Genomic DNA, 26,652 nt, shown 5'->3' on the forward strand with positions numbered 1-26,652 from the left:
GGTCAATTTCTAATGAATGGTGAAGATGCATTAGTGCAAGCCCAGTCAATATGTCCTCTTGCTTAGTACTGCGCATGTAACTCTTGATGCATCTTAATCCAGAAAAGGATCTTTCGGCTTCACATGTTGTGATAGGTAAAACACATCCAATGTGAAGAAGAATTTTCACGTTCGGGAAAACGTCCCCATCTACAAAGTTGAAAAGATTGAGCAGATTGCAGAGCTTGTCTGAAGTTTCTTTGCTCATGTTAACACAATAACGTCTCCAATCTCAGAGTTCTTTCTCCAAGTCCTTTACAGAAAGACAACGCAGGTCGCTCCCCCAAAATATTAGTTCTGAGGCAAGTTTGGACAATTCCTCGCGTGAAATATTTGTCACATTGACAGGCAACAAAGAGCATATCGAATATGCCGCCAGATCTTCTTTCTGAAACCTCGTATTTAATTCACTGAGGAAAAAGTCCAGAAATGGAATGGCCACGACAGATCTATAATAATCTCTTGGATTACTTGTTGAGACATTTTCTCTGTGTTGCTGCTTGGAGAAAACCCTTTGGGTTTTAATCACTATATCAAGGTTGTCTGCAATTTGTGTTGCATCTTTAAAGCAAGACTCCAATTCGGTATCTACCGCTCTACGAATTTCTTTGATCCTATCCACGTGTTCCTCAATTAACTTACTTGCAGTGAAAATGTCAATATCTCTTTTGTGAAGTTTGAGAGTCAAAGGCTTTATTTATCTAGGACATACCTTACAAACACATTTGTTATCAACACAGAGAAGGACGTCATCGAAGCCAAAAGCCCCTGTGCGGTCACTTTAGTTTGTCCATCCAAAGACCAGTCTTCACTGGTACTTTTATCAAGGTTTTGATTGAGAATGTGCTGCAGAAATTTGATGACGAACTTGTACATAGTGTAGAACACATCAAAGCAGATATGATGCTCAACCCACCTAGTCTTACAGAGTCCAACCAGTTTCTTTCTGGAAAAATCTACAGACCCATCATTTTCTATAATAGTCTCAAGAAACCCTTGTCGTTTAGGGGAACTGTCAAAGAAAATAAACACTGAATTAAGGACATCTATCATATTCCTCACAAGGGGTAATTTGCAGGCTGAAGCGATGCTCAGATTCAATACATGACTCCGACAGTGTGTGTACAAAGCTAATTGGTTTAGAGACTTGATTCGTCCCTGACACCCCCGTTTTTCCGATGCCATTGCTGCTGCACCATCGTATGCTTGCCCTCGCATGTTCTCAATCGGAATTGCAAGCAAGCAGAGGATTTCAATAAGTTTATCAGCAATTGCTTCCCCAGTAGTTCTGCCTATATTTGCAAAGTCAAGAAATTCCTCCTTAATGATGGCAGGGTGTTCTCCAGTATCTAGAAATATGAGACACAAGACTAAAACTTCTTTGTTAGCGTACTTGTCAATTACCTCATCGGCTATGATAGAATAAAAAACCCTCCCTTGTAAACTCTTCAAAATTTTACCTGTGATGTGATTTCCAATGAGTTGGATAACCTCATTCTGAATGGTTTTGCTGGTATATAAGGCATTCTTTTTTGCTTTTTGTAGATGAGACCAGAGCTGCTCATCATTCTTTGCCAGCAGCTGTAATATTACCAGGAAATTACCTTTATTTGAGGAATCGCTTGTGGTATCATCTCTGTGTCCTCGGAGAGGAATATTTTGTTTCCCACAAAGAATGATCGCATCTACTATTTTCTCAAGAAACTTTATGTTGTGCTGATACTGTGCCTGATTTTGCTGATTGAGTTTATACGGAAGAGACGAAGTTGGCACTTCGGATGTCATCTTGGTTGTGTGATAAACAGATTTGGCACTCTTGTGATGTTCTGAATTTTGATGCTTTAAAAGGGCAGATGTTTTTCCAAGTGCTTTCTTATACGCAGTAAAAGGTTACGTAACAAATGTATTTTGATGTTGGACATCTGACTGAGGGAACATGACACAAAACTTACACAGACCGCCATTTAACAGTTTGCTGAAGGTCAACCATGAAAACTGATTCATCCAAGAAGATTGAAATGATAAAGTCTTTTTGAGTTCACCCGTATTCGTTGTTTGAGCACGACCTGTTTTTAACTTGGCGACATCGTCTGGCAAGGGTTGATTCTGAATATAACTTATCTTTTCAGCTGAGGACATTATGTTGAACTTTATTGCACCTGTTACAATTTTACCAAGATCAGAAAAATCCGAATCGTCAAAAGATGTTTTATCTTTATCATGTTCTGTTGTCTTAATAAATTCATTGTCATCAGATTTAATATCCGTCTTTTCATTTTGTGAGTCCATGGTGATTTCCGGGGTATCATCTGAATCAATACAAAGTTTTGACTTTTTATGGGCAGGCTCCTTCATTTCATTGGATTCAGTAGGTAAAACTGGGAAACAAACCACAAAATGATTTGGTGACCAATTGTTTGGGTTGCTATTTTCAGTGTGTGACCACATGATGTAGATGGGAGAACCCTGACGTACCTTTTCATCTGAAAATGGCTTTATTTCTTGATGAAGAAAATGTCTGTTTACAGCAACATTTTGTATTGTTGGATAAATGCTAGATATTAGATGATTCAGGGCATTTGTCGCTGCGAAAAAATTAATCAAAGAACAATATTCCCCTGATTTGATTGAATTTAGAGTTTCATTCTGAATCGACTTGAGAAAATTCCCCGGTACAAGTGATCTGGCCGATACTGACGTCTCCACAACATATTGTACACTTGTGGGATGAGAACACATCTTGTCGTAAGTTGCCTGTGACGCATACTTTCTCGAATTTTTTACAAGTTCTAATACGGTCATGACATGAAGTTCGATATGTCTCTCTTCATGACCAAAAATGGCTTTAGAGAGGGCCCTATAGAAGCAATTGCCATCCCCGTACACTTTCACAGGACAAATATCTACTGGGCCATCTTCTGGATAAAGCGCCTCGGCAATTTTGTCCAGATTACAATCTCCGGGCAATATATCGGACCTCATTACACTCAGATCATAGGTGTAGTCTTTCTTGCAACTTGCGTATCTTAAAGATACATTGAGCTGCAAGGCTTGCCAGCCTTTTGCTGCTGCTTTCAGTAAAGAGGCATGTAAAAGATCAAAATCCCTTTCACCCATGATATATTTTGCATCTGTTACTAAGCAAGTGTTAAAATTGGAAGGAAATGATAATCGGAGAGAATTCTATTAATATTTACTTAGAATTATAAACGAATACTAGTCTGTCATATTGAGTCTGAAGCAGAGGTATACTAAAGCCGATGACTTTATGACGATGCAGTAGCATAATGACAAGATTATGACGTCAATCACTCGTTATATTAACTTTTCCTGTTTAGATTCGTTTAGAAACTCGAATAACATTTGTGATTTGATTCTAACCTCATAATGACATTACAATACTAAGAAAGTTAATTCAGAAATATTTATAATATAATGACAGTCAACTCATTTTTCTTATAAATCGTTATATTGTAAAAAAAAAAAAAAAATTATCTTTGCAAATTCCAGGGTGGGAGGGGGGTGGGGGGTCCCGGACCCGCCCAACCCCCACTCTAGATCCTCGCATGAAAAGGTGTGCACATATGTTGAGCAAAATCACATTAATATTTATTGTGTATGAATAGAACAACAGAACATGAAAAATGTAGTTGAATTTGAATTGCTCGATGCTTGGGCTGTATGTTTTCTGAAAGGAAAACGCCCTGAATTTTTTCATTGATTTTGGCAATTTTATGCCAACTTCACGCTCCTGTCGTATAATACAAAGCAATTTTGGATCAAATTAAACGTAGTTTGGGTTTGCTTATTCATTCCTTATTTGAATGCCAGATTTTGGGACTCCTACTGAAATCATCCATTTTCTGGGCCAGATGACTGTAGAAACTGTACCTGCTTCTTTACACTATGCGAGAACGCTTACATATAATACTGACATACTGTAGACAATTTACTTCCACGGAGTCATAATTATACCCCATGCAACGAAGTTGCGAAGGGTATAATGTTTTTAACCCGTCTGTCAGTCCGTCAGTACCTTTTTTTTTCAGCGCAACTCCTCTGAGACCGCTCAACAGAATTTCATGAAACTTTGTAGTTAATAAGGACACACTGTAGATGTGAATATTCCCAGAAAATTTTGATTCAATAATTTTTCTGGGAGTTATGCCCCTTTTGAACTTCGAATTTCTAGCCCGTAGTCCCGTTCTTGTCAGCGCAACTCCTCTGAGACCGCTGAAACAGAATTTCGTGAAACTTAGTAGTTAATAATATGGTGTCTGGATAGGGTCATTTGCAAAAGCGTGACTGCGCGTTAGTCACAACAAGGCGTCACGCCAACAAGCAATGCGCCTTCGCGCTCTCACACCAACAAGCAACGCGCCTTCACGCAGACAAGCAACACGCCTTCGCGTTCTCACGACAACAAGCAACGCGCCTGCGTACAGACAAGCAACGCGCCTTTGCGCTCTCACGGCAACAAGCAACACGGCGTAAGAGCGCGAAGGCGCGTTGCTTGTCTGCGTGAAGGCGCGTTGCTTGTCTGCGCGAAGGCACGTTGCTTGTTGGCGTGAGAGTGCGAAGGTGCGTTGCTTGTTGGCGTGACGGCGTGTTGTGGCTAACGCGCAGTCACGCTTTTGCAAATGGCCCTATCCGGACACCATATAATAAGGACACAGTGTGCAGATGTGCATATTCCCAGAAAATTCTGATTCAATAATTTTTCTGGGAGTTATGCCACTATTGAACTTAAAATTTTGAGACCGTCTGTCCTGTTCTTGCAGTAATGCATAGCATTACCATTCATTATGTGAGGCATTGTCAAGCAATGTTGGAGCGTGGGGTATGTGAGCTTGCTCACCTCTGCTTTCTTTTCACGCACTGAAAGAAGATCTGTAATGATTTCATATGCATTGTGAAAAACAATATGCTTATATCAAGATGAGGGGTACAGTGCATTTCGAAATAATATTAAAATATATACTGTCCGCGGGTACGAGATTTCGCCTAGTTGTATATGGCTAATATCAAATTAATTTATATACTTTAATTCCTCTGATATGCAACTGCGCGAATTTTATACATGCATTACCGCATATTTAGCGAAAATAAATACCGCGTGTAAAAATATACGTTTGTGTGGTTTTTGAAATTGAGAAGATTTTGAAACTATTTTCCTGAAAAGGTTCAACCACAATCCTTTTGTAATCACATCTTAGTACCGTTGGCCGTGGTATGAACAAAGTTTTTAAAATTACATTACATAAAATAGCTGCAGATCTGTAGCGTTATGGTTTTATATTCTTGTCTTTGACCATAATGACCGTTATGGTCAAAGACACGAATATAAAACCATAACGCTACAGATCTGCAGCTATACATAAAAATGCTTACCTAACTGAAACAGATTTTTTAAAATCCAATATATTTGTATGTAACTTTAAATCCGGTATACCTCCCCTCACCCATATGGCTATACTAGCTGATGGGGATAATTGCAGATATGACATAGTGTGTCCTTGTGGTTCATCAAAAATGTTATGGCTTATTGGATAGACTTGAAACTGTGGAGATTATGTCATTGCCATTTGTAGATTAAAAGATAGGATGTAAATTGGCCGCTCCCCCCTACCCCCTCCCCCCCTATAGTTTATCCGATGGACTTGAAACTTTATACAATGCTTCATTACCATTTCTAGATGTGCATATCGTCGAAATGTGAGGATCCAATTATTTTCCTAAAAGTTATAGTGGATCTAAGAGGGTGGAGGATGTAAATTAACCTGTATGACTTATCTGATAGACTTCAAACGTTGTACAATGCTTCATTGCCATTTGTAGATGTGCATATTATCGGGACGTGAGGATCCAATTATTTTTGCTTAACGTTATTGTGGATCTAACAGGGGTGGAGGATGTAAAATAGCTTGTGAACACCTCCTATATGACTTATCCAAGACTTGAAACTTTGTACAATGCTTCAATGCCATTTGCAGATGTGCATATTGTCATGTCAGGAGAATCCAATTGTTATCCTTAAAGTTATAGTGGATCTAAGGTGGGTGGAGGCTGTAAAATAGCTTGTGAATATTTCTCCTATAGCCTTGAAATTTTGTACAATAATTCATTGATAATGATGTTCACATTGCTCTGACCCAGGAATCAAATATTTTTCTACAATTTACAGTGGATCAAAGAGGAATGTTTTATAGATTTTTGTCATGTACCAGGATACGTTCACATTCCTACTGGTACTTCAGCATAAGTCATTATTTTAGTATCATATACAAAAAATGACATTGGTCACATTGATGTTGAATCTTTTCTCCAGCTTTTCCCACAATGCTCAAACTGCAGTTCATAATGTCTATGTTACTGCTCATGCTTTCTCCTCCATACCATGTAGTACATTAAGGGGAGGAGGTGTAATTTGGAGCACTTAAAATTTGGGGAGCTGGGGAGATATTTGTTTTGAACAAACTATATTTAAAATTAGATCTTTGAGCCACTCGCATGCATAACAATCTCATTAAAATTAGATGTCAGATCCCGAATCTAACATCTAATTACAATTAGATTAGGTATGAATAAACTTAATTCTATGCTTAAATAATCTTTGATAGCCAAGTGTCCGATTTGCTTACTTTCATATCAAGATGAGAATACGCAAATTGGACACTTACAATCTGTAAGATTATTACAATCTGTAAGATTATTTCTAATTATTGAACCACCATGGACATGGAACTCATGATTTGTACTTGAATCTTCATCATATAAGAAAGCTTTCACACAAAATATGGCTTTTCTGGTTCAGTGATTATCAAGATTTTTTTTTTATGCATCACGACCCTTCATTTGAACTTGAATCCCCTTTACCTAAGATGCTTCTTATAAAGATTGGTCTTAGCCAGAGGGCCAAAGGTTAGTATCGAGGTCTATGGGAATGACTTGGTATTCTTTTCCCACACGTTATAGTATCAAAGGATCTAAAAATTAGATGGAGTGCAATTTAGTTGTTTTTAAAAAAAATTTGATCTGTTCTGTGCATTTTACTGTATTGCCTCTGAAGAACATCGCCTTTACCAATTTCTGCTACATAAACCTTTAAATGAACAAGATATACATTTACAAACACACACCACCCATGTATGCCCAACCCTTAGTGTGGCAATATCGAAAAGGATCAACTTTACATTTAGAAAAATTGGGGATACCAGTGCACCAAGTTTCATGCCTATCAAGCAAACAGTTCACAAGGTATTAAGCAAGCAATATTTCCATGTCCAGGGTAGTTTTATCTTCAACATTTGGATCTCAAATTATGTTCCCTACCAGTCCAAGTCATTCCCATCATGTTCTGCTTGAATAAGCTTATGTCGGCAGCTATGTAAAATTATAAAAAATTATAATTGGAAAATATTTATTTCATGATTATATGAATCTCAAATAATAAAAAAGTAGACAGAAAACTAAACAAGAACACAAGAATTAAATTCAGTAGACCATGAAACTAAGTCTTTCAATTTCTGTTAAAGCAAGTCAAACGTATAAAAAAAAAAAGAGGAAAAAAAAGTGAAACAATCCTTACCTACTCATTACTAAATATGATACATGACACAATATCCCATAAATCTTGTAAAAATACCAACTGTAACTAATTACACTTGATCAGATATCATAATCACATAACAAATTTCAGCTTCCAAAATCAAATCACAATGAAAAAAGTCTGAAAAACTCATTTGTCACAGATAGACAGAAAGGTAGGGAACTAATAACAATTATCTACTTCTTAAGGTAAACCAAGTTTGATTACCAATACTTTATGTTTGTAGTAATTTAACCCTGACCTTTGACCCAAAATTCAATAGGGATAATCTACTAGTGAACCAAGTTTAATATCTATCAAGCACAGGATTCTCAAAATATTGAGCAGGCAACATTTTCTTCTCTCTGGAATATTTTAACCCCAGACATTTGGCCTTGTGACCTCAAATCATTGAAGGTCATCTACTCATTTGGGGTACAAGTTTGATTTTTTCATGTAAAGAGTTCTCAAGTTATTGAGCATATGGCTTGGACTACTATCCAACAGGTGCAAACCAATATGTCCCGCTTTTTTTTTCAAAGGGTCACACAAAAAGATTCGATGTCAAATCAGAATACCTGAAGGTTTTTAAATGTGACATGCATCATAGAATGGATGTTGAAATCTTTTGAAAATGTAACAGAGTACTTTATCTTTTACTAATCAAAAAATTTTTTTTTTATGAAATCAGCTTTAAACAATATGTGTTTGTGAAACTGATGCCCCCTTCTGGCAGGAAAGTAGCAATGGTACCAAAGAAAGGTCTTGTCACAAGGAATACATGTGAAATATGAAAGCCCTATCACTAACCATTCAAAAGTTATGACAAAGGATAAAGTTTTTCAAAATTAGGTCAAACTCCAAGGTCAAAAATGTTGTTACATTAAGGTCTTGTCAACAGATATACATAATTATGTGAAATAAGAAAGCCCTATCACTAACAATTCAAAAGTTATGGTCAAGGTTAATAGTATGTCAAACTCCAAGGTGAAGATCAAAAGGTCAAATATTCTGGTATCAAAAGAAAGGTTTTGTCACAAGAAATACACATATGAAAGCCACATCACTAACCATTCAGGTCACAAAGACAAAAATTTGGATACCAAAAGAAAGGTGTCACCACAAAGTATACACATGATAGACAAAACTGTATGCTCCCAAATCTCCAACTAGAGGGGCATAAAGATTCAAACTACATAAACTCAATCACTATTATTTTGTTGCAGTTTTCAAGCTGTCTAAAAATAATCAAATAATTGCCTACATATATTGAACCCATCCATATACAGACCAACACAATTATCACTCATGTCAAGTGCTGATAACTTTTTTAACTAAAAATTTGAAAAGCAAACCTTTGAAAACTAAAGAGAGTTGCATATATACAAGAATGCTTGAAGTTATCAAATTTATAATAAAAGTTTAATCTATAAGGAATATATTGTCATATGGATAAAATCATTTAATCATATCTTTCACAATTTACATACATGTACACCAGGCCCCTGGATCATGAAACTATTAGATGCTTGTTAGCAATGAAACTGTAACTCAATCACACTGGACTAGTCGTAATAGCTCAGTGGTAGAGTGTTAACTTCATAACCTGATGTTATAAGATCAAGCCCTGCTCGTGCCATGGCTGAGTCAAACCATTTAGAAGTGAGAATCACGGGTCTTTCGGATATGACCTTAAAAGCAGAGATCCTGTGTCGCAGCAGGTGTTGACACATTTGAGAACCCTCATTGCTACGGCCCCGAGTGTTAAGCGTAGGTCTAAATTTGTGGTACTTCACCTACAGCTGGAGATGTCTCAATGAGTGAAATATTCAGGAAGAGATGTAAAACAATCACACTGGTGGCATACTGTGGAATAATCACTGTTCGTGGGAAACCAAAATTTTACTGATTCATGGGCACATAATTTTATGGGCAACTTCAACCAATCCAAAATTGCACAGAAAACTGACACAATCAAAGACGCTTTCCGTAATGTTGGACTTACTTTGATTATTAATTATGCTTATATTTACATTATATATACATTGTATATGTAATGTTATAATGATGATGAAATTATTTTTTTCTCTGAAATAAACAACACATTTATCGTATTTATAAGATCAAGAGTGACAAATGAGATCTTAAGCAATCAGGATTAAATTTTCTGGCTTTAGAAACTTAAAATTATGTTGTATCAATGTTCGTGGGGATGTAAATCCATACATCGGTAAGGGTGTCCCACGAAATCCAAGAACACTGATCCTTTACGAACAATGGTGATTTCACATTAATCTTTTTAACATTTTATTGAAAACTGTTTGACTACTATATGATTTATAAAGATTTTACTAAAAGTTTTAAGATGTTTCAAGATCCTGGTGCCTTGTGTCTAAATTCAGAAATATGAGGCATATTAAACTATGTAATTCAAAGGAGAAGGACATGTGGTTCCTAATCCCTGAAACACAAAATGGAAATTTTTTCAAAGGTCACCTTACATATACATGAAGCACTTACCAGGTATTTTGCTAGGTGATTTTTCTTGAATTATAGAACTATAAACAATTTACAAATACCCATCTCTAGGTGAATTTAATTAATATTTTTTACCGTTTCAAGTATAAAGGAAATCAAATAAATATTTACATCAGTTCTGCCATTTACAATATATATTTACAACTAGTGTTTGAAATAACTGCACCAGACCACCCGAGACGCATAAATTTTGCCGCGGGGGAACACATTTCTTTGTACAGTTGCCTGACCAGACATGTTAAAAAATCCGCTTAATAAAATTTAGATGTATCAAATCTAGTTATCATACTGGTCACAAAGTTGGAACAAGCCAAGGGGCTTTATGAAATTATATATGATCGGGATCAAAGTCACATAATCACTTTTATTAGAAGATATTTATTGATAAAAGCAATTTCAATAATGGCAGTAATTTTCTCAGGGCTGGGCTTACAATTTTTACAAGCATCAGCCCTGCATGTCTAGATATTTTACAGCGAGTTTCAAACACTGTTACAACATCTTAAAATATTCCCTTTTTCAAGGACTCTGGAATGCCACACATAAAAAAAAATGTTCCACTTCAGTTCAATTCAAATCAAAATCATTATTGAAATACCATGCTTATATTTCACTTTTCTAAAAACTATATATGAAAAATTACATCCAAGTATGAAAAATTACATGCAACTTTGTTGATTTTACTCGGTAATGTAGAAAAAATATTTAAAAAAAAAAAATGTACATACAGTACATTATCAGTTAGCTGTTTCCATTCTGAACCACATTGTTACTCAGAAGATCAAAGGAAACTTCACATTGCTGGTTGGTGTATATATCTCGAGCCTGCACTTCAACTTCAGTGTCTCCAAATATCATGGTTTCCTCAATTTCCAGAGAACAACCCATAGACACCCTTGGTAGAGGAACTCTAAGAGTGCCAAGCTTTCTACATGATGGATCATCCACAAAAACTGGATTTTCTTCATCCGACACATAAATAGCACACTCCAAACACTCTTCGTCTGGCTTCAAAGCTTGGAAAATCTGTGATCTTCGATATCCAGGGGTCAGCATTTCACCTTTGGTCACATACTTAAAGAACACATCTCGACATCTTGGTGTAGTTCCAATCATGACTTTTTTGGCCTCCGGATGCTTGTTCGGATCAAATTCTGGCCAACTCTGGATGCCATACGTGTACCTTGCCACACGGCGTCCAATAGTTTTAGGAACGTGACCATAATACACTGCCCCTTTCAACACAGCAAGTCCTGCATCTTCAGGTATAATCACTTTTTTATCTTTAAAATTATCTTTAACAGCTTTTTGAACAAGTTCACATTCAGAAAACCCTCCAACCAATAATATTGTCTCCACATCACGCACATTTTTCTCCATGAATACATCTTTCAAATGTTTTATAATTCCTTCTATGGTAGGTCTAAATAGGTCTTTAAAAACATCTACTGCCATGTGTAGTTTCATATTGGCAAAATGAACAGATTCTTTATAACTGGAATCTTTCAAAATATCTGACACAGACATTTTCAGTTTCTTCTTTGTCAGGGTCTGCAAAGCTAGAGGCACTTTCATGTGAACTTTCCCCGTCTTCACAGATGCAATATTTCGTTTTTTGCTTTCAAATTCTCGAAACAAGTCCAGATAATCTTCCATATTCTCTGTTCTTAATTCCTCCATCAATTCTTTTCCTAGGACCTCTTGCAGAAACTTTTCAAATTTGTCATCTACAGATTTCCCTCCCCATGGCCCCCCACTGGCAGGCCTCACTTCATCCAGTACACCTTCTCCTGATCTCAGATGTACAGTGATATCTGCTGTGCCACCTTCAATGATAATCAAAGTGTTAAATGTTTAATCAAATTCATGCATACAAGATATTCTGAACACCTATGAGCCCTAATTAATATACACCCGAGCTGATTCTGAACACCTGAGTCCTAATTAATATACACCCAAGCTGTTCTGCCCGAGCTGTTTTGAACACCTATGAGTCCTAATTAATATACACCCGAGTTGATTCTGAACACCTATGAGTCCTAATTAATATCCACCCGAGCTGTTCTGAACACCTATGAGTCCTAATTAATATCCACCCGAGCTGTTCTGAACACCTATGAGTCCTAATTAATATACACCCGAGTTGATTCTGAACACCTATGAGTCCTAATTAATATACACCCGAGCTGTTCTGAACACCTATGAGCCCTAATTAATATACACCTGAGTTGATTCTGAATACCTATGAGTCCTAATTAATATCCACCCGAGCTGTTCTGAACACCTATGAGCCCTAATTAATATACACCTAAGCTGCTTTGCTCTCACACAGTTTTAAAATTCTACTTGAGACGACAATACTACTGAACATGAAGATTTTCCCATAATCAATTTGACAAACTGTAGCCTAGAATCTACATCTAATGAATAATGTTTAGTTTTTTGCTTTATGGCGATATATAAATAATGGAGGCAATGTGAAGTTGCTGCATGCTTCCACTATTTTTACATCCCCTATCATACAAACAAACTAAACATACATTCATCATAATAATATTTCTTTATTAAACTTATCAATAAAATGCTTTCCTATGTGAAGTTAAAAGATGTTAACCACAGTACTTTTATCAACAAGAGTTGCCAGAAGACAATGTAACTTGCTGGGAAGCATGACTCTTTGGAATCAGTATGACCATTGAAAAACAAAGAACTAGGAGAAACACATGGAGGACTCAGTGGCAGATCTAAGATTTCCGAAGGGGGAGATGTGAAAGTCAAATATTAGCCGAAGTACTCAACCATTTTGGGTGCCAAATCTGGAGTTTTACTCACAATTTGGGGAAAAAACGGAGGGGGTCCTGGCCCCCTCTAAATCTGCCATTGGGACTAGCCATGAAGACACTGCTTTAAAAGTAAGTGCTATGTTTATCTGAACACAACATGTGTTAATTGTAAAAACATTGGTCAATAGCAACATGGAAGGGTTTCTGTTAAAATCATGATATGTAATTACCTTAATTATAAGAAGCAGGGAATAATTTCATACTTGAAAGACGAGTGCGAACCTCCTAAGGGGTATTTAAATAATTTTCTACACAACACCTTTGCTGTCATTCAAATTCACATGATGTGAATAAGCATTTGAAAGTCCGAGTCAGCATGAAGAAACCTCTGAATTCCAGATGATCTTCAAAGTGCATTTGAGAGAAAATTGACGCATCCAATTTGTTCAAAATTGTCAGTATCAATATGATTTTTATCAATACGTGTTTTAAAAACACTTCATTAAAATGTGGAAAATGAGCTGTAGTGTCTCTTTAATATAACTAAAGTAAGTTATATGTAAAACTTTGAACTTCTGTCCCTATCCCAACCAAAGTACAAATTTCAGTTCATGGTGAAATCTGATTTTCCTACCTCCCAGATCCACTATCATGTACTTGCTCCCTTGTTTGGCGGTCTTAAGGAAAGAGCTGTTGCCAGACACAGCCACTTCTGTTGGAATGTGTTGGCAGTAGATGGAGGCAGCCTCAGGTTCCAGGGCGATTGATAACTGGTTGGCATTAATTCCAGCCTGTCAGAGAAAGATTATAAGAAAATAAATCACAACTTGGAACAAAAGTGTATGTCAAGCAGTAAAGTTTACATAAAAGAACAGAGACACAAGAAAAATATTTTGTGCATTGACAAACCGCCATTTCCTCAGGAATGTGAACAATGTATAAATGAATCTCTTGATAAATATAGTATGACTATTTCAATGGCTGGCAATATTCCAACAAATGAAAGTAAAATATAAATATTAAAAAAATGAATTTTACTTTTGTAAATACATGAAGTTTTGAACTGCAATGCTTTTTAAACAGATACTGCATGAAGTGGTTTAGTGCATGTTAGCGCTTCCTGAAAAGTATGCTGGAGTGAAGCTAATACTCTCCTGAATTTTCAAAAGTGAAATTTATTTCTTAAATATTACATTGCATCTAATGAATTACATCATTTACAATACAATTTTTCTATAAATGTGTTTACTATACATATCATTTTAATGAATTCATTTACTTATGGATCACATGTACATGTAGTCTTAGAACCAAGATTTCATAGCGAGAATATCAGTACATACTGCTGTTGCCGCTTCCCTCATGAACTGTTTGGAGGGGTCGTCCCAAATAGCTGGTACTGTCAACACAAACTGTATGTCATCTAGGACTATGTCTGGAAAAGCTGACTTCAGTCTATCAAACAAGTGTGTGACCAGGAACTTTATGGAATGAGTGAAAACCTTGTGAGCCTCCATCCTCTTCTTTGTCATATCATCAATGCAGATGTTTCGGTGCAAATTCTGTCAGTATAAAAACTCGAAAGTTAATAACAAAAATAGTCACACTGATATCTTAAATACCAAGGTTTCAAATAAGATAATATAAAGTTCAAAACAATTTACACAAGTTTTATTAAATTTTCTATACTTTAAGGTAAGGTTTGCGACATTTTGACTTGTAACGAAGAAAGTAATGTTGCATATCACTATGTTCAGTAGGAATTTATCTTTTAAAATTGACTTTTTAAAAAAAAAAATGCCCGTGTCGTTTTTTGACCAGATGGACTTAATTTTGTAATGTTTTACATTTTCAGGATTTTTATACAAAAGGGAATACTAGTGGTATGAAAATTACACGAGGCAAACTTACCGGGTAAAAAGCTGGTAGAATTTTTTTAAAAGGGTATCATCTATCAGATTATACTAATTGATAAAGAAATGTTATTTCAAAACACAAAGAAGAGCATTTGCTATATCTTGACTAAAATTTAAATTGGTTGTCATGGCAACAAAAAATGCATATTGAGCAGCTTTAAAAGGTCTACTTAAAAAAAATTTTCACTTTAAACATAATATTTGGACCATAAACATTTAAGAAAGCATATAGAATTACTACCCACCAGACTTTGTTTCCATGGCACATGTAATAGATCAAAAAGAATTATTTCATTTATGCTATTTGTCACTTTGTTTTATAATTGTAAAACTTTTGAAGACTGCATTGAGCATTTACATGAACAAAATACAATTCAAGCCCAAAAATGATAAATGATACTTGTATTCATTTGTCAAGTATTGTAGCACATGTATCACATTTATTAGAAATTAAGATGTTTGGTGTTTTGTTTGTTTCTAAATTCAATACAATGCATTATCTATGATATCTTCAATTTCCCGGCGGGTATTCCATGGTCCCGCTTCGTCATAAATTCAGTGTTTCATTAGCCCAAACCTGTCTTATATACTACTTTGAAATAAATTCCCCTTTCTTGTTCCATAGCTTGATGTTTGTTTACATGTAACCTTCACGACAATTTAAAGCCCGGTCAGTGGCGGATCTAGGGTGTGGGTGGGTGAATTAATGTAAAGTTAGTAAAAATGACACTTAACAAATCTGTTTTTAGTTTTTATGTCGACAAGATCCATGCCATTATATGTTCCTTAGACAAAACTAAGAATAATTTAAGATACACTAGAGAAGACTCCTCTTTTATTCTTATGTGATCATATTAGTTGCGTTTTCTACATTTGAAAGCTCCTGCATGTCATGATGCATTTCTTCATTATGACATCATAAAGCGCAAAGTGCACCGAGGAATATCAAGAGTTGTCTCCCTGTTGTTGCAAACCTTGCCTTAATACTTAAAAAAAAAAATCATTGGTTATAAAGGATTGCATTTTGTGTGCTAACACCTTTAGAAATCTTTACTAAGTCAATATGGGAGGCCAATAAATGTCAGAATGGAATGAGACATAAAAAGAGTCAGTATCTCCACTAATATACAATATTTTTTAATTCAGTAAAAAAGATAAAAATTATATGGAAAAATGAGAACACTATTCTTATTTCTTGTTTCGTATTTCACATTTATGCATATTAACAATTACAGGATTTTGAAGAATTTATCGATGTGCAAAATAACTAAACTATGGATGTTTTACTCACAAAATGAATAGAAGTGCAAAGCATTTTAATGTTAAGTTTGTGGGTAAAATGTCCAGAGTTTACATATTGATAAATTCTTTAAAAAGAGTGTTTGATTCTTGTAATTCAAATTTGTTCCCTGTATCAAATATTTGAATAGTTTCCTCGCAGAGTCTCTGAACATTGTTATTTGTTTTCAGACGCATACGAGCACATCACATTTTTGGATTTATTGATGTGTAAATTCTTGTTCAACTTTAATTTCAACTAATCAAAGGCAATTATAATAAACACCATTGGAACTATATGAAAATAAGATTATTTTTTTATTGTGGCAAGATAATTATAATTTAAAACAATCAATGAAAACCAGTTTAAAACATAATGAAATTGAACCCTAATGACTGACATAGATATAATAACTGCTCAAGAACCTGCTGTCACCTTGGAAAATGATCATATTGAAAATGTCAGATGACAAAACAAATCCAGTTTTAAAACAAGAGGTCCATGGGTCACACTACTCACCAGGGTCACCTTGGCCCTGCTCTTGTTCAGCTGTATTTTTAAGATTTTTAAGAAATCTTTATTCCCATGAAAAATTTGAACTGGTTTTAAAATTATTTGAATACTTGAGGAACGAATTTAATTTTGGGGCATATTATACCAGTGTATCCTAGTTTCGGTCAGTTTACGCTTTATAATTTGTGAAGTCCCTTATGAAAAAGTAGATCACTTTAAAATAGATGGTTTATTTGTTTACTAAGTAAAAATGCAATGAATATTTTAAGAGATCCATCAGTGATTTTATTTTTTTCACAAAAGGCCTGGGCTTTCTCTTAAAACATTGAAGTTGTCAGTTATTTTCTTATGATAGGTCTTCATTTAACAAATGCAAAAAGAGTTTTTACTTTTTTCATTTAGGATGTTTACTTTTCTTTGTTACAATGTTGAACACGAGAAAATCCTCGTTCTACAATAGAGTTGAGAAAATCCTCGTTCTACAATAGAGTTGAGAAAATCCTCGTTCTACAATAGAGTTGAGAAAATCCTCGTTCTACAATAGAGTTGGAAGATGGAATAACCATGTTCAGATTGTGAAACACAAGTAGAACAGCATCTTGACAGAACTACATAGTATTCATTTCAAAAGTGAAACCAAGCGGTTGTCTGCATCATGTTGATTTGCGAACACACCACCTGTTTCATTAGATTAAATGAAGAGTCTGAATGACTGAGAATCACATCATTCAGTTTTAGAAAAGAAAAATTTTGAGAGGGGAAAAGGCCTTCTTTGCTTTTTTTCAACCTATCAGGCCTGGGGGTTATAAAACTTTTTTGAGCACGTTTTCATACTCACACTCATATTGTACTCATACTCAATGTGAAGGTCAAAAAACTTATAAAATTATTCTCATGTTCAAGATTTTTCAAGTATGTTTCAAAGCTTGCTCAGAGTTGTACTCAAAACAAACATGGCTGAGTTTGAGTATGAGTAGGGTAAAAGTTTTACAACCTCCAAGCCTGGAGTTGTTTAGAAAATAAGTAGTTTGGATGCATACCTTAAAACAGACATAAATAAGCTCAAATGCATTCAAAGCTGAGCTGCTACAATCATCACACTTGACTAATTTAAGATCTCAAATCCCAGAATCTATCACCTAAATGCTAACAGGAACCTTGACCTACAAACTCTACAGGGGAGAAAGAGTTGAGACTTATACCTTCTTATTCAAAGTGGTGGAGAAGTTAGTGCTAGTCATAACTTCATCTGTCACTTATACTTGGAATCAAATCAAAAAGACTCATGCATGGGACACAACAACCATATCTCAAATAACACCGTGACAAGCTATCAGATCAATAGTACATGGCTGTTTTGTTAACATTAGAGGCTCCAGTGACCAATATAAATACTCTTTTTTCCCCCAAAGACAATATTACTAGATTGGAACCAATTGGACAAAAACATGGCTCAATTTGGCAAGGTAGAGGCATGTCCTACAGTACACCAGTATCCACCAGCTAAATCGTCAATGCTCTCTCTCTCTCCTTCAACAGTTTAAACGCCAGATTTAGAAGTACTCGTACAAATACAGATAAATATTTTCAGTCATATTAATAATAATATTTATGGAGCGCCAAATTAACATAAACTCAAATAATTGAAGATATCTTCAATTATTTGAAGATATCATCAATTCATTTGATGTGCGCAACAATTGAATTAAAGATCTCTTCGACTAATTAATGATATCTTCAATTCCGAATTATTGCGCACATTAATTTAATTGATGATAGCATTAATTCTTCAGCTGAATTGATGCATGCTATAATTGAATTAATGATCTCTTTAAATGAATTAATGATATCAACCATTGAATTGATGCGTGCTACAATTCAATTAAAGAGAGCAATAATTGATATAATGCGCACATTAAATCAATTGATGAGAGCAATAATTGAATTGATGCGCGCATTAATTCATTTGATGAGAGCAATAATTGATTTAATGCATGTATTAATTCAATTATTGCTCTCTTCAATTGAATTAATGATATCTTTAATTCATTTGAAGAGAGCAATAATTCTTTAAGAGGGAGCAACTATATAATTAAAGATATCTAAAATTCAACATATCCACAATTGAATCAATGATCTCTTTAATTGAATTGTTGCTCTCTTTAAAAGAATTGATAAGCGCATTAATTCCTTATACAAAAGCATTGTAAATAATTAAAGATATCTTCAATTGAATTAAAGAGATCATCAAATTATTTATACCGAAATCAAAATTAATAATTGCGAGCAATATTTCTACGAAATTGATGCTCTCATCAATTGAATTGAAGAGAGCAATAATTGAATTAATGCGCGCATCGAATCTATTATTGCTCTCATTAATTCAATTGATAAGCGCATCAATTGAATTGAAGAGAGCAATAATTGAATTAATGCGCGTACATTAATTCAATTGATGAGAGCAATAATTGAAGCGTGCATTAATTCATTTGATAAGAGCAATAATTGATTTAATGCGTGCATTAATTCAATTAAAGAGAGCAATAATTGAATTAATGATATCTTCAAATAATTGAAGATATCTTCATATTCGAGTTTATAAATATTTAGCTTTATATTCTATCAGCATTCACTCCAATGATGGTGCATTATTTTCTGAATTATAATAATATTGTATACTAAAGAAGACAATGTCTTTTATATATATATATTTTTTAAACTTTGCTACTCCATTCCAACATTTAGTATTACAGAGATTAGGCCTAATTCAGGGCTCAAAATTAACATGTGCCCATCAGTCTGTGACTGGCTAAAAGTCTGGCGGACGGACTTATAACATTTGTTTTAGTCAGTCCGATGGGACTGGTTAATTTTCTAAAGCATCATTTTGGAAAATATACTTATGAAATCTCATACACACATTTGGCATGCTTCTGTAGATATCAGACGAATCTGATTCGTAAATATAAATCCCACAATGTTACAATACTGTCTGAGGCATATCAAGTTAAATTTCATTTTAAAAACATTAACGAAATATGTTTAATTATTTCTGGAACACTCTGGTGGACTGGTAAATTTTTCTGCGGACTGTTTGAAATTATACCCCATCAGTCAGGCTGGACTGGTGACATAAAAAGTTAGCTTCAAGCCCTGCTAATACACGTATCAACACTTCGCCGCAAGTTACGTCCCTTTGCGGGGTCAGCCAAAGGTCAATCGGTGAAAAACCCAGTTTTCCTTCTTTACCTTACCAAATGTAAGATGTTATTACTTTGAATTTTAGCCAATTACCAAGTTTTCATACAAGTTAATGGGTTGCCCCAATCTGGGGCATATTGTAGTTGACTGCAATTGATGGAAAAATAACAGATGTCAAAGCTACAGATAGGAAAATTATAGGGAAATACGATTTTTATCCGGAAGATGGCGGACAAGGGACGTAACTTTCGCGAAGTGTTGATACGTGTATTAATCTACTTTCGTTTTAGGGCCATATAATATTTTGAAGTGTTCACCTTGCAATTATGTAGGAGCATTTTGAAACGATGAAAATAATAAACATCTTTATATTCATCTTCCCCTTCCTCAGCCAACTCGGCGTAGTTCTTCTCTGCGTCGTACCCGAAAGAGTTGAAAGTTTCGTCAGTATTTAGCAGCAGAGCAGTGGGAGTTTTTGACGACATCTGATTCGATGACGGCCATATGTTGGTTTGCACCTTGGTCCATTCAGACTTCGATGAGAAAGCATAGCCAGAATAAGTGGTGCCAAAGTCGATGGCAGCCACAAAAAGCCTAGTACAGGAGGACGGTTTCGGAGAGCTGGCAGCGGCCATGTTTTCGTGATTTGCTATCCTGAAATTGAATAAATGCTTAAACAATGTACAGTAACTTCCTTGAATATATTCGATCCTTCTTTAGTCACAATTTCCCACATTCGCTCCCTGTTCTCCTAAAATTGCAACAAAAGCCGAGGCAGAACAATATGAAGTAAATACCTGTGTCTAGATCTGTCCTGTTATTACCATCGCAAGAAAACTAGTATTTTCAGTACGCCTAGTCCAAACTTGTCGATAGAGTTATCTACCGTAGCTGACCTCGCGATGAAACGAATGAGGCGCCAATGGGGGTTTAAAAAAATTAAATGATATATTAGGGCCTAGGGCTTTTTGAATATATTTCATTGATTCATATATTACAAGAAAACAAAAGCTCGAAGCAGGCGTCAAAGATATCAGGCTGCAGGTGAAATATTTATTATTAGGCCTACTATTATTATTGATCATCATTTTAGATCGGAACCAGGGGCGGATCCAGGAATTGTGGTTACGGGGGGCGCCACTTTATGAGGCAGGGATCAAAGCGGCCCCCAGTGGGTGCAGGGCAAAGCCCTTGTGGGGGGCCCAGGGGGCGAAGCTCCTGGATTTTACTGTTTTAATAGAGCTTGAAATATGTCTCCTATTTAGTCATTTGTATTATTTTCTATAATTTTTTATAAGGTGAAATTAACAAAATGACGCAAATTTTAAGGGGTTTTGGAAAAAATTAAGTTTTCCTAAAAAAGTAATTCAAGAAATCAAAAGATTTTGACATATATTTCTCCGGGAGTGGAAGAAATTATTGCTTCTTTTATCGTTTAGTACATTTTTCCAAACAAAATGCCATGATTTACCTTAAATTTGAATTTAGGGAGGGGGGGGGGAGCGCCGGCTGCGCCCCCCTTCAATCCGCCACTGGGAACACAGTACTAGCTAACGCTAGCATTTTCGTGTGTATATATATATATATTCCTTTGAACATCAACTTTAATAATATTTTGAAACCATGATACCTCTTCCACAGGATGAAGACTACGTAGCCTATAACTCCCGGTCTGTTCTACTATAGTTAACTGTTGCATGCGTGTATAACTCCCGATCTGTTCTACTGTAGTTAACTGTTGCATGCGTGTAACTCCCGATCTGTTCTACTATAGATAACTGTTGCATGCGTGTAACTCCCGATCTGTTCTACTATAGTTAACTGTTGCATGCGTGTAACTCCCGATCTGTTCTACTATAATTAACTGTTGCATGCGTGTAACTCCCGATTTGTTCTACTGTAGTTAACTGTTGCATGCGTGTAACTCCCGATCTGTTCTACTATAGTTAACTGTTGTACATTCCTCTCTCCTTTTAAAAATGTCTTCACACCTGAAGACACCAACCCAGGATCTTTATCCTCTGGCAGGCATTTTCACCTGTCAGTTCCAGGGGCTGGTCTACGGCACCAAATGTAACAGGAAGGGAGAAAATGCAACGGACCAGACCGGGACTCGAACCCGGGTCCCCTGAATCTCTAGTCAGGTGCTCTACCAACTGAACTATCTGGCCACCGGCGATCGAACCCGGCTGACCGCTACACGTGTAACTCCCGATCTGTTCTACTATAGATAACTGTTGTATGCGTGTAACTCCCGATCTGTTCTACTATAGTTAACTGTTGCATGCGTGTAACTCCCGATCTGTTCTACTATAGTTAACTGTTGTATGCGTGTAACTCCCGATCTGTTCTACTATAGTTAACTATTGCATGCGTGTAACTTCCGATCTGTTCTACTATAGTTAACTGTTGTATGCGTGTAACTCCCGATCTGTTCTACTATAGTTAACTATTGCATGCGTGTAACTCCCGGTCTGTTCTACTATAGTTAACTGTTGTATGCGTGTAACTCCCGATCTGTTCTACTATAGTTAACTGTTGCATGCGTGTAACTCCCGATGTGTTCTACTATAGTTAACTGTTGTATGCGTGTAACTCCCGATCTGTTCTACTATAGTTAACTATTGCATGCGTGTAACTTCCGATCTGTTCTACTATAGTTAACTGTTGTATGCGTGTAACTCCCGATCTGTTCTACTATAGTTAACTATTGCATGCGTGTAACTCCCGGTCTGTTCTACTATAGTTAACTGTTGTATGCGTGTAACTCCCGATCTGTTCTACTATAATTAACTGTTGCATGCGTGTAACTCCCGATTTGTTCTACTGTAGTTAACTGTTGCATGCGTGTAACTCCCGATCTGTTCTACTATAGTTAACTGTTGTACATTCCTCTCTCCTTTTAAAAATGTCTTCACACCTGAAGACACCAACCCAGGATCTTTATCCTCTGGCAGGCATTTTCACCTGTCAGTTCCAGGGGCTGGTCTACGGCACCAAATGTAACAGGAAGGGAGAAAATGCAACGGACCAGACCGGGACTCGAACCCGGGTCCCCTGAATCTCTAGTCAGGTGCTCTACCAACTGAACTATCTGGCCACCGGCGATCGAACCCGGCTGACCGCTACACGTGTAACTCCCGATCTGTTCTACTATAGATAACTGTTGTATGCGTGTAACTCCCGATCTGTTCTACTATAGTTAACTGTTGCATGCGTGTAACTCCCGATCTGTTCTACTATAGTTAACTGTTGTATGCGTGTAACTCCCGATCTGTTCTACTATAGTTAACTATTGCATGCGTGTAACTTCCGATCTGTTCTACTATAGTTAACTGTTGTATGCGTGTAACTCCCGATCTGTTCTACTATAGTTAACTATTGCATGCGTGTAACTCCCGGTCTGTTCTACTATAGTTAACTGTTGTATGCGTGTAACTCCCGATCTGTTCTACTATAGTTAACTGTTGCATGCGTGTAACTCCCGATGTGTTCTACTATAGTTAACTGTTGTATGCGTGTAACTCCCGATCTGTTCTACTATAGTTAACTATTGCATGCGTGTAACTTCCGATCTGTTCTACTATAGTTAACTGTTGTATGCGTGTAACTCCCGATCTGTTCTACTATAGTTAACTATTGCATGCGTGTAACTCCCGGTCTGTTCTACTATAGTTAACTGTTGTATGCGTGTGTAACAGGAAGGGAGAAAATGCAACGGACCAGACCGGGATTCGAACCCGGGCCCCCTGAATCTCTAGTCAGGTGCATATTATGTTACAAGTAGGCCTACGCCTACGTGTTTCCATTTCAGCGGCGCGGAGTCTAGCTGTATATAATCATTCAGGATGAATATTGAGTATGTCCATTGCATAGTTTGGCTCAGCCGAGATTAATTGCTTATATGAACATTATATTTGTGTACTGGAACTCAGTCCTGTAGTCCTGCATTGTACTTATGTGTTCCAAGTTCAGCCCGTTTGGTCCCTCAGTACTATAGGTCTCTCTCTCTCTCTCTCTCTCTCTCTCTCTCTCTCTATATATATATATATATATATATATATATATATTATGTTTGACGTTGCCCACATAACGTCACAAGGATGACGTCATAATGGAACTTGTTTACATTGTTTAAAAATCTACTGACGAGCCCGCAGGGCGAAAGCGCTATAGATAAAAGTTTGAGTATTGGATTTTATTTTTTGACTTTATATATATATATATATATATATACAAGGGCGGATCCAGAAGGGGGAGGGTCTGTATCCCCTTTTTGCGGACCAAAAAGTTTAAGAGTTATTCAATTCAAAATGATATGAAAGGTCTAGGATAAATAAGACGACACACTAATAAATATATTTACGATATTTTTCGTCAGATACAAGTATCACTTAAGAATTCTTAAAAAAGTATATGTAACATAATAAAAGTTTTGTTTAAGAAGTAGATAATTTGAAAGTGAAAAAGATAAAGTGCCAGGAAATGCTCATAATGCAGTTTATTTTGCATCATTTACCCTTAGAGCTTCAGATTCCTGGAGAGTAACTTTTAAATCAGCTTTTCTTTTCCTTTCATGACGATTAGAATGACTTGAACTCTGGAAACAATTAGTAAATAAATTAAACATTGTCTCAAGATATTCCCTAACCAGCAAAGGGTGTAAATGGGGTGGACGTAGTGAAAAGCACGGTTTTAAAAGATCAAGTGCTAGACACACACACACACACCTTCACAAATTCCTGGATCCGCCTATGATATACATTAAGTTGATTATATTTATTCCTGTCTTGCGTTGGAATAATTTTTATTTAGATATTAATTTCAGTTAAAACACCCCCTTAAATCATGATTGTTAAAAGTAGTTTTAAGACATATTCATGTCGTTTTCTACATCACATTCGGGTCTTATATTCTCCAAACAAATTTTAATGTTGATGTAAAGTTAGTGTCCGACTTTGCATTCAATAACGAAGTTTTACTGTTCGATTTGAAATTTCATATTCATTTCTTTTACACTTTTTGTTAAGTTTAATTGATTAATCTAACTTCTAGTGCCCTCTTGGGTCTTCGATTTTCCCGGTTTTCAGTATTTTTTATGATGAAGTGGGAATAATAACTGCAACACCGGTAATCGACGACAGTGGTACAATTCTTTAAAGTTTAATCACAATGGAAGATGAATTTATTGCATTCAACATCAAGTTGTCCCACTCACGATCACTTTACCCTATATGTACACACACAATTTTCTCTTGTTTGGACTCGATTCTCCTAATTCTTGATTCCATAAACAGTGCACACCTGAACAAACCCAATTCAAATTGGCAACTCTGGTATGTTTAGTTACAGTTTTAATGTTAATTATTTCTAAGATTATACATGCAACTCGAAGGCTGATATCAACAATAACTTATGTCCCCAATTAAGTAAGTATTACATCAATATTTTGGAAAAACTTTAACAATTACATTAATCCTACATAAACAAAAACATTAATTGTACAATTTGTAAACGTTTTATTGCTGCGTTCAAGATCGTAGTGGCTAGCCTATAGGGCTAGGTGTGGCGGCTGTTTGTTGCATTTTACAATTATTTCAAGACGGAGAGACAACAAAACTATATTTAGCGACTTTTCGTCCCGAAATAACGAAAAGACGACAAAATGATAATATTAGCTACTTTTTCACCTCAACATAACAAGAAGACAACAAATTGTAAAATGGCACAAATCAGCCACCATACCTAGCCCATGTCTAACGGCTACGATCTTGGACGCAGCCCAGACAGTACTCTTGCGCGGTCAGTCTGATCTCACTAAGTCACTTGTCCTTTTCTGTAACCAAAAAGAAATATTTATTAGCTGTTACGAAAATAACGAAGTTGTTCCGTGTACCATCGCACATTCTCGGGCGGAAAAACAATGCGCTTCATGAAGTATGCTTGCGACAAAGTTGCGTAAAGCCCTCGTTTTGGGGTTGGTTTATTTTTTTAATGAAATTTATTTCATAAACATTTACATTTCTGATGTTTTTGTTATCTGATAAATACATACTGTAGGCATAATGATAGCCATTTCCCAGTGAATGCGTTGCAGTTGTAGACATTCAATGCGCGTATTTATTCAGTACGTCTACCGACTGGGGAACTCCGACAGAAATGAAAGTATAAGAATGCAAATTCATATAAAAAGATAAATTACATTTTTGAAAATACGTGAGGGTATGAACTGCAACGCTGTACCCCGGCATACTTTTCAGTAGACCATATACATTTGCTATATTATATATATATATATATATATATTATTACCTGTAATGCTAAGCCTATATCATATAGGTCTATTTATAGAAATGCAGTTTTCATATGTTAATAAAGTTCTCGTTCACGAATTTACTATTGTCTCATGTCTGACTGAGTGCATGACCACTTATAATTGATAAATAGACAGATTCGTAAACTACTTTAGAGCTATCAAATCTAATGTTAACAGTCATAAAAGACAACTAAGAACGATGATATATCAAATAACTAATTTTCTAAGCAATATTAATTGTTCGGTTAGGTACCTCTCACAAGAAATCAGGATATATCGCATTTCTTACAACTATCAGACTTTATACTAGAATATGGAGATGTCTCTGTAAGATTTCTTGGATTCAAAGGACCTCGACAATACCTTGTAAATTTACCAATTGTGAACTCTGTCGAAAACAGGAAGCGCCAGGAGTTAGGACACTTTTGAGGAATAAGTAGCTGCAGAACTGTAGCTCTCTGATGAAAAAATATTGGGAC

General features: G+C 35.9%; 2 protein-coding genes across 3 annotated transcripts in view; one reads left to right on the forward strand and one right to left on the reverse strand.

Moving 5' to 3' along the window:
- Positions 1-2,623, forward strand: part of LOC130051710 (minichromosome maintenance domain-containing protein 2-like) — a 165,082-nt gene extending 162,459 nt beyond the window's left edge. The window contains exon 22 of the mRNA XM_056154210.1: positions 1,585-2,623. The gene's annotated coding sequence lies outside the window, so the exon portion shown is untranslated. The remainder of the gene's footprint in view (positions 1-1,584) is intronic.
- A 4,822-nt stretch (positions 2,624-7,445) lies between these two features.
- Positions 7,446-20,774, reverse strand: LOC130051711 (heat shock 70 kDa protein 12A-like). 2 transcript variants are annotated; one of them, XM_056154212.1, is made up of 5 exons: positions 20,655-20,774; positions 20,175-20,511; positions 14,292-14,510; positions 13,583-13,739; positions 7,446-11,991 (listed from the first exon to the last, which is right to left on the reverse strand). In XM_056154212.1, the coding sequence occupies exons 2-5, from the start codon at positions 20,490-20,492 to the stop codon at positions 10,907-10,909; spliced, it is 1,779 nt and encodes a 592-aa protein (XP_056010187.1). In that variant the 5' UTR covers positions 20,493-20,511; positions 20,655-20,774; the 3' UTR covers positions 7,446-10,906. The 2 variants fall into 2 exon arrangements, with proteins under 2 accessions (XP_056010187.1, XP_056010188.1); XM_056154213.1 differs by lacking the exons at positions 20,175-20,511; positions 20,655-20,774 and adding an exon at positions 15,110-18,235.
- Between the last annotated feature and the right edge of the window lie 5,878 nt (positions 20,775-26,652).

This window comes from Ostrea edulis, chromosome 2 (assembly GCF_947568905.1).
Source record: "Ostrea edulis chromosome 2, xbOstEdul1.1, whole genome shotgun sequence".
NCBI lineage: Eukaryota > Metazoa > Mollusca > Bivalvia > Ostreida > Ostreidae > Ostrea > Ostrea edulis.